The 12,573-nt window shown below is 34.9% G+C and overlaps 1 protein-coding gene across 1 annotated transcript; it reads left to right on the plus strand.

The window, feature by feature from the left end:
• The first annotated feature begins 11,342 nt into the window (after positions 1–11,342).
• Positions 11,343–11,810, plus strand: LOC119805473 (ubiquitin-conjugating enzyme E2 2-like). The gene has a single exon (XM_038317440.1). The coding sequence runs from the start codon at positions 11,343–11,345 to the stop codon at positions 11,808–11,810; it is 468 nt and encodes a 155-aa protein (XP_038173368.1).
• The last annotated feature ends 763 nt before the right edge of the window (positions 11,811–12,573 follow it).

Raw genomic sequence — 12,573 nt, forward strand, 5'->3', positions numbered from 1 at the left:
TCAATTAATTATTTTTCTTTAAGTCAAAAGTAATATATCTAAATTTCTTTTCCCCTATGCATGAAAGAGTATTTATTATACTTTCTATTCAAAATTTATTCCTTATCAGTTATTGTTCTCACTTCTGTAGTGATGAGCCAAGCAGGCCTGCTTTTTGTTCCACCCGGATCCCCCATGGCTAGCTTTACACCCGAAATAACAATACATAAATTGTATTCATTTAAACACTGCCTGGCCCATTAGCTCTAGCCTCTTACTGGCTAATTCTCATTCCTTGGTTAACCCATTTCTAATAATCTGTGTAGCACCACGAAGTGGTGGCTTACTGGGAAGATTCTAACCTGTGTCCTTCTCAGAGAAGAGAGCTATGGCATCTGCCTCACTGCCTTCTTCCTCCCAGCATTCTGTTCTATCTTCCCCACCTACCTATGTTCTGACATACCAGGCCAAGCAGTTTTCTTTATTAATTAACCAATGAAACAACAGATAAATAGAAGTCCCACCTACATCACACTTCCTATTGTTTTATACCAAAGCACATATTATCTCCACATTCAAATGAATTTTAGTAATATTCAGAAGATATATAGTAAACACTTGCTTTGTTGGAAAACTAAACATTGCTTTGAATTATAGTACTATTACTGAGCATAAACAAATCATTAACAGAAAAATAGTACCTTGTATATATTAACTAAATTTTATAATCACTATATATCAGGTTAACACTGTATTATTGAACCATTAAGAGTAAATTTTAGATTGTGTCCAATAATTGTTATATATTTATAAGTTAACATATTTCTTCTGATAACTGAATTAGGAATAGTATATTTGAGGCAATTTTATAAAGGATATAGCACAATAATTTTTGTTATTGTCTTAGAAAACAAAATAAATATGTTCTATTCTTTTAGAAAATATTTTGATTACACTTTCGTTGATCATTCAGATAATATGACATTATTAGTTATGCCTAATATTATATAATGCTTATTACAGATAGGATGTTATCTAAAGTAATTTTTACATAAACTAATAATACAGTCCAAATAAGACAGATTTATTACCATTACTGTACAGATGAACAGGCATGAAGTATGAGCATTTTATATAATTTATTCACATTCTCACAGCTAGTCGATAGACCTAAGACTGGAACACAGCATGCTGGCTTCAATATTCAGTTTCATTAACAACAATGGATAAGGAATCCATATAACAAAGTCAAATTACGTCATACTAATCATGTTAAAGACTTCAGATATACACCTTTAGTCTCAATCCATTATTTCATGCTCTCTACAAATTTGCATATCCCCACCTTATATAAATAATGCCTTAGGAAGACAAATAATAAATATTTGGTATTTGAAACATTCCTAAAACTATGGAATGATATTATAATATCTATAGATACAAGAGCAAAAGAAAGTGTTGGGGAGGAGACTTAAGGAAGATGGGGGAACTAGAGCCTGTAACATATGCCCATTGGTATAATAACACCATGAATTGTTATGAGGGTAATAAACCACTTTCTGAATTCATTCTAGGTTCACTCCATGGAAGTGTAGAAGTAAAATTACCCAGGACACAAGGCTGGGGAGATCATAAACATTAGAGGAGAATCTGCTGGTGTTATCTTAATATGTGAATATTGTATTAAATTCCCTTCAACATAAATATCCTTATAATTATACAATAGTCCAGTTATCAAATCCTATAAGAGAACCTACTTTTGACAGTGGATGACAACTAATAAAAGTATTTACAAGTGATTAATATGTAAATAATAAATGTCTGAAGAGTGCTTAATCCCAAATAGAATATCCATGTCACATGCCCTTCCATAAAAGCTGAGAAAATCATGTTAAAGGAGTTGGAAAGATGGTAAGAGCCAGAGACCACAAGGACTGTTATGAAAATACTGTCTTCAAGACATAGAAGTGTCATTTCATTCATGAACTCAGAACAACTGTGGTTGTCGACACAAGACCTGCACAAGATCAAGCCAGTAAACACTCCTCTTGCATGCCTGGGAGATGGGCATTCCAGACACCACTTCTAACTGAGGAAGTATTGACAGTTCCTGTGGAAGAGAGAATCAGTGATTTTAAGGGTGTGTCCCCTCATAAGTTACCTATGATCCAATGAATGTTCATTCAAGCATGCATATATTGGAAGCTCACATTGAACTCAAGTGTTTTAGGTGAAATGAAATTTAAAAATAGAAGACATGCAATTGTGAGGAAGAGGTGTGTGGGTGAGCAATGAACGAGATGGGGACAGAAGGAGTTATATATTATCAAAATATATTATATACATGTATGATATTCTCAAAGAAATATATATATATATATATATATATATATATATATATATATATGTGTGTGTGTATGTATATATAAATTAAGGTCCCTACATGGATAGATAATTCAGATACCAGAAGCCAATTGTGGGCAAAAAAAAAAATCAAGGCCTACTGTAGGGTATTTCCATATGAGCTGTTTGTCAAAAAGGCTCCATAGGCTCTTCAAAATAACATATACTGTTGACATTGCTAATGGTTGCCCACAATCCCTAGATTATACAATACTATTGCTGAAGACAGTATATACTTTGTTTTTAAGCTACAGAGAAATTGTGCTTGGACTTCACTAAATTTTTACTCTCTAATTCTTACATTTCTTAGTTCCCAAAAGTGCTATTCAAGCAGCTGGGTGAAAAAAAAAATCATCCATTGCTTTAACCACTATGCTTCAGTATTGACTTGGCAGGTGACCTGCACTTAGAGGTGATTTGTGAGATTACTGTTACTAGAGGTAACCACTTTTTAAATTGAATTTTAGGCCTAGACCATAAAAAGGACTCTAAACCTGGCCAAAAATTCATGTCTGTGAGGGGTTACTGGCTCTAGGAGACCTCTTGATATTATTATTTGCACAGATGGATATCCTTCTATATATTTATGTTTGTACCCACAAACAACTGCTGATAACATCTTTGACCACATATGTTTTCCTTTTACAGTGTACAGTACTTAATATAGACTCAGGGCTAGTCAAAATGTTGAAAACAAGTTACATTTGAGTACAGAGCTTTAAATGGGAAATCTGTGTCATCTCTTTAAAGTCCCAGGAAATATCATAGTAGATGTACAAGAAGGAATATAAGAGCTGTATGATGAAGTGTAAGATGGTTAATTACTATCTTTTTTTTTTACCAATACTGTCCTTGGAATCATGAACTTACAACAGTGCTAGTTGCCTACAATGGGTCTATATCTATATGAGCCTCAAGTCACAGATGGTTGACAAGATTATGATGTCCTGCCTCACCCAGGGAAACTACTGCCTGTTGAAGAATGCCAGAGGAGACAGTTTAGCTACTGGTGAGTCACTCATGATTCAATGGATGGCCATACTGATGTTCATGCCTATAGCTCTGGCTAAACTTACTGAGCTTTGAAACAAAAGTAAAAATGACGCTAGAGACAGGAAAATTGAAGAGAGACTTGTAGAAAGAAGAGAAAATGGACTAGAATGGGGGAATAAAGCATACGAATGTATTCAGAGTCAAATACAAATATGCAAACCATAGTCAAAGAATGAATTAATTTTGAAAGAGAAACAAAATATGAGGTATTTGTAAAAGTAGCATAATATTTTCTCATAAAAACAAAAGCAAAAGCCCAGTGGTGGTGGTGGCACTTATCTTTAATTCCAGCCTTTGGGAGGCAGAGGCAAGTGGAACTTTATTGAGTAAAAGGCCAGCCTGATCTAAGACAAGCTCCAAAAGCTATACTGAGAAACCCTGTCTCCAAAAAGCATATGGAATTACCACCTTCTTTCTCTGGTGGGGCTAGTCATTTCAGAGGTTCCTCCATTTTATATTTTGGTGAGGCAATTTCAAGTATAACTTGACAATTATAACATGGACAATTACCTAACTTTATTCTAGGAACAAAGGTCAGAATCTCCTATCTAACTAATATTAACTTCTATTAAACTACCTGTTTGTGTGGAAACCACTACAGCTAACAATAATCTTAGCTTCTGTTAAACTGTTTACTCCTCTACTACATCTTTAGCTTATTTCTAATCTCAATCAATGATGAAAGAACTTTCTGATTATCTGTGAGCTTTATACAATGGTTATTCAATTTAAACAGTTTTCTTTGTTCCCATGTATCTGCATATTAAGATCAACCTACTTTTGGGACCACTTAGAAATGAAAAATATCTTAATTGATTATTAGCAGTAGATTACTATAGAAATGGACAGTATAATTTGTGAATCATCTGCTGTTGCATGTGTAACAACAGCATGTAGAGGAAGTTATGAACAAACTCAATAAACTTTATAGATAGTAGATGACCAATGTAAAAACAGGTGCTTTCTATAATTTTTAATGCCACTTGAATTTTAAATTATTCTAGCATATCTTTACCTGTAATACATGCAGTATAATTAAAACAATTCAGAACATCCAATTTATTGTTAGTTTTCAAAACATATACCAATTATTCTTAATAAATGTTTGAATGCCCTGTTACACATACTACTAGAAAGATTTATTTTGAAACTTAGAAAGAGATACTTATTGTTACTCTATTGATAAATGAAAACAAGCTAAGGTATGGACTTAAATCAAAATGCTGGACACTGATGAGAGGGATTTTCGGATCAGATAATTTGAAGCAGGAAAGCCTAGGAAACTCTAAGTGACACTGTTAGAAAATAAAATTTTAAGATGTGTTACATTTATGCTGTGGAGAATTTGTTTTAATGATGCAAAGATGTGCTGCATTCTTTTGTGGCATTAGTTTAACTCTGTAAAGTTGGGATTCTTTGCCTGTCTTAAACACCTGATGGCATAATAAAGAACTGAATGGCCAATAGCAAGGAAGGAAAAAAGGATAGGTAGGTCTGTCAGGCAGAGAGAATAAACAGGAGGAGAGATCTGGGAGAAAATTATTGAAAGCAGAGATGTCAAGGTGTGAGAAAAGAAAGGGCCAGTCACACAGCCACAGAGCCAGCTGTAGAGTAAGAGAGAAACTAAGATTACAGAGGTAAGAAAAAGAAAAACAAAGAGGCAATAGGTGGATGGGTTCATTTAAGTTAAGAAACTATTGGCTAGAATAGAGCCAAGCTAAGGCAGGGCATTTATAAGTAAACATAAGCCTCCATATATGTGATTTGTTTGGGAACTGTGTGGTGGACAGCCCCCCAAAAAATCAAAGAGTAAAAAGTTAGCCAAAAACATATTGGCATACCAGTGTGGGCCTGGCTTTCCATGTAGGGCCTAAGAAAGCTGGAAGAAAAATGAAAGAAAGGAAAAAAAAAATTACAGGGCTCTTTTAAGAGGTGGTGGTGTTCAGCAGAAAGTGATAAATAAAAACTAGCAACAGCAAGCTAAGTTAAAACTTTTGTGGCAATACAGGTACAGGTGTCCATAGCTACAAATGTTTAATGCAGTTCTTGGTCACAAATCTCCAACCAGGCTGTGAGCTTTAGGCTTGGCTCCTATGAACCTAGAAGCAGGCAGAGCCAGTCAATAGCCATGAAGAGTATCTAATTGTAGCTTAACACTCTAAAGTTTGTTCATGCAGTCAAAAATGACCAAAAGATATGGAATAAAATAAGTAAAAACAGAAAAATCTCTAAACAGCTTCCAGTGTGGTATACAGTGTGCATAGGCTTAAGAAAGAAAGAAAAGGATATGAATAGTCATAGAAAGAAATAATTTAAAGTAATACAGTCTTTAAAGAGAGAAGTAAAACAATAAAAAAGAAAAAGCTACATAGAGTTGAAAAATACTCATTGACTCTTAATCATATATAGTTTGATTCTGAATTTTTTGAATGTTGATAAACAACCAACAGCTCCTCAGAGACCTGTATTTGAAAGAGGGACTGTTGAAAAAAAAACCAGTGTATATACTTTAGGAATGCCTTAACATTGAAAAATTTAAAAAAGTATTTGTCTAATGGAAGTTAAAATGCTTTGGAAAGGGGGTTTTCCTTTTGTTTCCAGAGGATACAAGAGGCTGTAGATATGTTCTAGGTTAATATGGATCTGGTTTGATCATAGGAGAACACCTGTACCTTAAGAGGTGATATGTATCAACAAAGGTTTCCACTGGTCTTCCCAGGACTTGGCTATTTTCTCCAATTTCCTCAGAAACCTTAAATATCCTTGATCATAATTCAGCAAGAAGCAGTCTAGAAAACTCAATGAACACATTCCTAAGTGTTGGATTGTGGGAGGCATTTGTTTATTTGTTGGGTTATGAATGTATTTTATAATTTAGGGAAATATAGGATAAAAGGACAACTATTAATCTCATATTTTGCATTGGCATGGATTTTGGTACATTGATACAAATTTAATTTTGTTACACTGTATATATACTTTTGTCTAGGGTATTGTTTTTATGTAGTTCATATAAAAATGCAATGTATAAATAAGAAATGTGATTAGTAGTTAACTTATAATAATTAAAAATTTCTCATTAGGTATATTTTCAAGGTAAAATTGATATATTTTAGACAGATGATTTTCAAACAATTGAAAGACCTATAGAATATGGCATTTAAAATATTTTGTTAACTTAGGGACTTTTTATGACAATGAAACACTTCTGCTCCTGGCAGTACCAGTTTACTTCAAAGAAAATGATGGGTAACAAAGAAACTGCATAGGATTTTCCTTTCATTTTGGCAAGGTTAGACAAGAAACTGCCTTTGCCTTGACTGTTTGGCAATATGCTGTATAAACTTGACATGGAGGATCCACAGTAAAATGTTTGCCAAACTTTGCCAAAATAATGACAGATAGTCCTTCAGGGTTCCTGCTTCATGTAAGAGTCTGCCAAACATTCTTCAGAACACAGAGTAAAGTGACTAATGAACTTTTCCAATACAGTGTGGGAGAGTCCTTCAAATTTTCTGCTTCACTGCAAGGTTTGCCAGATACTTAGACTTATAGGCTTTAGATGGATGTTCTAATGTTGCAGAGGAACTTTGAACAACTGTCCAGGCAGTAAAATGACTCTGTTGTTACATATTACTACATCCTTCTGGCTCATTCATGGAGTAAAACACTAAGTAATTTGAGTTTCAGTTTTCTTTAGTTATTATGGAAAGTAAATTAGGTATAAAACTTTGGAATCACTAAGATTTTACACCCCCCATATATATGAGTATTTTCTCTGAATTTTCTAAATACAAATAGTTTAAATATGGTACTTGGTAACTCTTTTTGTTGTATATAGTTTTACTGTGTTGAAGTTAAAATATTTTGTTGTGGGATGTTTTACTCTGTTGGCTTTTTTGAAGCCCACTACCCAGCTCCCAAATAAATGCATGGAGATTTTTTTATTACTTATAAATGCCTGGCCTTACCTTAGCTTGTTTCTTGACAGCGTTTCTTAACTTATCCCAACTACGTTTTTGCCTCTGGGCTTTTATGCTTTTCTTACTTCTGTATACCTTAGTTTCACATTTACTCCAGGGCTAGCTGGATGGCTAGACCCCTATTTTCCTCCTGCCTGTGTTCTCTAGTTGATCCTCATCTTCCTCATTTCTTCTTCTATTTATATTCTCTGCCTGCCAGCCCTTTCTCTCATTGCTCCTGCCTTACTATATTCCCCAACAACCATTCATTTTTGTTTAGAAAAAAGTAATAAGTGTTGTAGAATATTAAGATGTGCTACATTTATTTATGCTGTGGAGCATTTGTTATAATGATGCAAATATGTGTTGCATTATTTTATGTTGCATTTGTTTAACTCTGTGAAGCTGGGATTCTTTGCCTGTTTAAAGCACCTGATGGTCTAATAAAGAGCTGAGTGGTCAAATAGCAGGGCAAAGGATAGGAGGGCAGGCAAGCAGAAAGAAATAGGAGGAGAAATCTTAGAGAAAATGATCTGAGAACAGAGAGATCAATGAGGAAGAAAAAATGGCCAGTTAATAGTCACTTGCAAAAGGTAAGATTACAGAGGTAAAGAGGTAAGAAAAGAATTAAGCCTAGAGGCAAAAAATATTGGGATAATTTAAGAAAAGCTGTTTAGAAAGAAGCAAAGCTACGGCTGAGCATTTATAAGTAAGAATAACCCTCCTCTCTCTCCCTCTCTCTCTCCCTCCCCCAACCCCTCTCTCTCTCTCTCTCTCTCTCTCTCTCTCTCTCTCTCTCTCTCTCTGCATTGTTTGTGTTTGTGTGTGTGTTATTTGTTTGGAAGCTTTACTTAAAAGGGTAAACAGTAAGAGTAAAACTCTAACAACATGGCACCATACCCTGGGAAGCTGTTTTTGCACAGCATGAGAAATGAAGCTAACCATGAATCTGTGAGTGAACTAACAAGCAAATCAAATCTATGGTATCTGCTTCAAGTTCCTACTTGAATACCTGCCCAATTTTTTTCAATAATGGATTGCTATATGAAAGTGTAAGCTGAAATAAATGATTTCTTTCTCTAAGTTGATTTTTGTAAGTTTGTTTTATAACAATCAAAGAAAGAAAATAAGAACAAATATTATCCAAGATAGTGCAATGATTTAAAAATCTCTTTTTCTAAGAAAAGGAGGAAAATGTCCTTGCAATTTTGGTATTTGAGTTAGGTGCTAGAGTAATGGATCAGGGTTAAAAGTACTTGCTACTCTTTGCAGAGGATCCATGTTTGCTACCTAGCATACACAATGTAACTCACAAACACTAACACTAGTCTCAGAGAATCCAACATCCTTTTATGTAAGTACAAACTTCCATGATTAGAAGTTAAACTTTTATTAACACTATATTGTGTGTGCTGTTGGTTTCATAGCATGTTCAATTTTCTTCTAGATACATATATCCTTTATTAAAACTTTGGAGTTTTTTATTTCTATTTTATGTTTTTGTATGTGCTTAGATGTATATATTGCACCACTTGCATGCTAGTGTCCATTGAGGCCAGAAACAGGTGTCAGATGCCCCGAATCTGCAATTACAGACAACTGTGAGCCATCATGTAGGGCTAAGAATTGAAACTGGGTACTCTGAAAGAACATAAAATGCTCTTAACTTCTTAGTTATCTCTCCAGTTTTAAATTATATTTATGTTGGTTTATAATACCAATATTACATGAAAAACTTATAAGGCTAGATAAGTGAAAATTTGTATTACACAAAACACCAGAGTATCACAGCTAGTGGATACAAAAATAAATAACTTGAGAAAGAACAAATAACAGTTTAAAATAGTGTTAAAATAGAATTTTCTGTTTTAAATGTCTATTTTATTTTTATTTATTTTTTAAATATTTTTATTATTTTTTTATTAAAAATTTTCACCTCCTCCCTGCCTCCATTTCCCTCCCCCTCCCACGACTCCTCTCCACCTCCCTCTCCAGTCCGAAAAGCAGTCAGGGTTTCCTGCCCTGTGGGAAGTCCAAGGTCCTTCCCCCTCCATCCAGGTCTAGGAAGGTGAGCATCCAAACAGGCTAGACCCCCAAAGCCAGTACATGCAGAAGGATCAAAACCCAGTGCCATTGTCCTTGGCTTCTAAAACTTCTTTTCTTAAGTGATGAACTAATATTGTTTAGACCTTAGTGATATACACTATATATTACCATCACATTTTCCCAAATGATAGAAATATAAAAGGAAACTTTATAATTGAATCCAATGTGCTTATGATTATTTTAAAACCTCATGGTAAATTAAAATAAGATGGGCATTACTGTCTTGCAAATTTTAGAATGTGTTAAAGAAATATAATCAATGAATATATGTTTCAGGCCAGTAAGTCCAGTAAACAACATAGTGATACATTGTTTAAAAAGGGAGTCAAATAAAAGAAAATGACAACATATCTCCTACTTTACTTCTTTACTCCTCTTTTCAATATATAAATCATTATTTGATTAGAAAAAAATATCATCTTCTTACTACACCTCCCTCTAAAAATGGGTTCTTGGGAATACAGGTTTTCTGTAATGAAAGAAAGTCCATGCAGCTTACAAAAATCCATGGAGAGTAAGCATATCCTTATTGTAACACATCATAAAGTGTTTTAATTTCCTTAAAATTGTAAAATACAACAATGAACCCACTTTATTGTCCTATTTTCCTCTTCCTTATTTTCAAATTATCTGAGTTTATTATCAATGCCAGTTTCTATAAGACTTGGAAGTACTAGTAAAGGGTTTGAAACACACTCTTCATAAGCACCAGTGGAAAATAGCTATGGGACTATTCCAGACTCAACAAGAATAAATAGATAAATATTCCCCCTGAGTACATTCTTTACAGGAGGACTTTTTAAAAATTAAGAGGAATATTAACCATTCAATCAAATTGTCATACAAATAAAATATTATATTATTACTTTAGGTGTAACTACACAATTGTCATTAAATCCATTGCTTTTGAATACTAGCAAAAGCAATGGTTTACTTTTATTATTTATTATTGTTATTATTTTCTCCCTCTTTGCTGTCAGAATTTCATCAAAACTTTAAGCATTTGAACATCAAAGTTGAATTTTCGAAGACTTTTATTAATGTGAAAATCTATAAAAATATATCCAATAATTACCTTTAAAAGATTATCTCTATTAATTTTTCTAAAGTTGTTTACACTAGAGGATATCATCCTTAGGAAATACGTAAAATTAAGAACTGTAGTGTGTTCAACTTAAAAATATAAAAATTACAACAAAGTCACCATAATGAGTAGAGGAGGGTTGACTGATTTATTCTGAATGAGTAGAAAAGGTTCATTTTGACTCTACTTATTAGCTCAAAGAGCAACTGCTGACTGAGGGCCTGAGGCATGGCCAGCTTCAGTCATTTTTTGCTTGCTCCCATCATGCTCCTCTAGTGCATTCTTCTAAAATTAATAAACATGTTGACCACATGCTCCACCCATATTAACCTACATAGATGCCACACTGACACCCACATGCCTATCACTTATCATTACATCCTTTGTGACCTCACAGAATATTCCTTAACACCTATCTAGACGTTGAAGGTGGTTATACTCCAACATTGCCAGCAGCCCACTGCCCAGAGCTGGGGTTATCTGTCTCTTCTTGGAGCTGTGTCTGCTTGGAATACTTCAGCCTCACAGCTTCACAGCCTCCTAGCAGCTACAGTGGATGCTCCGGAACCTGACCCAATGCCCTAGGAGTTTTCGTAGCCCTTCAGGTACAGTCGAGGAGTGTATGTCTCTAGCCCTTGACACTCTGTCTGCTTCATCCAGTTCTGAATTCAGCCTACTCATATATCATCTTCTATCTTTCTCTAATCCCTAGGTTCAATAGAGTCATCTACAAGCTGCCATACCCAGTGAAGAAGATGTTTCATCCTACTTTGGAGGCAATTTCTCTTAAGAGAATACAGAAGGAGTTACTTGCCATGTCTCAAGATCCTCCATCACAGTGTTCTGCAGAGCCAGTGGCAGAAAACATGTTTCATTGGAAAGCAACCATAATGGGGCCTGAAGACAGCCCCTACCAGGGAGGGGTATTTTTCCTAAGCATTCACTTTCCAACCACTTATCCCTTTAAGCCTCCCAGGATTTCATTTATTAATCGAATCTACCATCCAAATATTGGCCAAAATGGAAGCATCTTTCTAGATATTTTGGGTTCTGAGTGGTTGCCCACAATTACTATTTCTGAAGTTCTTCTTTCTATCCGTTCTCTATTGTGTAATCCAAATCCAGATCTTCCACTGGTTCCTGAAATTGCGAAGGTCTACCACACGGATTTACAACAGTATGATAAATTGGCTCGGGAGTGGACAAAAAGATATGCAATGTAATCTAAGCACAATTATATGGTTATAATAAAAACTTGGTGGTTCACTTTATCAGCTGTGTATTATTGCTTTGAGCAAAGTTATGCCTCTCCAAACTTTTCTAGAGAAATACTGTACATTTTTCAAACTATGGTTAACAAGAAGTGTGGATTGGGGGTGGAAGAGAAGGGAAAACAGATGAGATACAGAGGAGGTAAGGAGGGAAAGTGAGGACAAGGGCAAATGGATTGGGTATGGGGAGGTGGGAGGTGAAAGAAGGGCAGATACCTGGGAGATAGGGGTGAAGAGAGTAAAGAGGAGGGAAGATGGATTGAAGGGGTGAGAGTGCAGAGGATAGATGTGTTGGGTGTGTGGAGTGGGAGAAGGGCAGATGATTAGAATGTGTGAGAGGTGTTGTGAGAGTGAGAAAAACAAATGGATTTGGTGTAGGGTACTTAGGAAGTGAGAAAAGGACAGGTGGATGGGAGGTTGGGGAATGAGAGTGAGGAGGACAGATGGATGGCATGTAGGTAAGGTAGGGGTGAGAGTGAGAGGAAGAAGTTTCTAGAAGATGCATGAGAGCAGGAGATTTAAGGTGCTGGAAAGAGTGTAAAACCAGTTTCATTTTACATTTGCCTAAACAATTTTCAGTGAATTAGGTTTGAAAAACTAAGCAAGAAAAAGCTGTGGTGGCTTTCTGATCCAATATCAACCAGTATCACCAAACAGTGGGAGGGGCTCTTGTTGAGAAAGAATTTCTTATAATTAATGCTATGTATTATTACTA

The sequence above is a fragment of the Arvicola amphibius genome, chromosome X, assembly GCF_903992535.2.
Source record: "Arvicola amphibius chromosome X, mArvAmp1.2, whole genome shotgun sequence".
Classification (NCBI taxonomy): domain Eukaryota; kingdom Metazoa; phylum Chordata; class Mammalia; order Rodentia; family Cricetidae; genus Arvicola; species Arvicola amphibius.

Coding starts and splice junctions, on each gene's coding strand:
- LOC119805473 (XM_038317440.1), top strand. CDS start 11,343: ATGTTTCATCCTACTTTGGAGGCAATTTCTCTTAAGAGAATACAGAAG.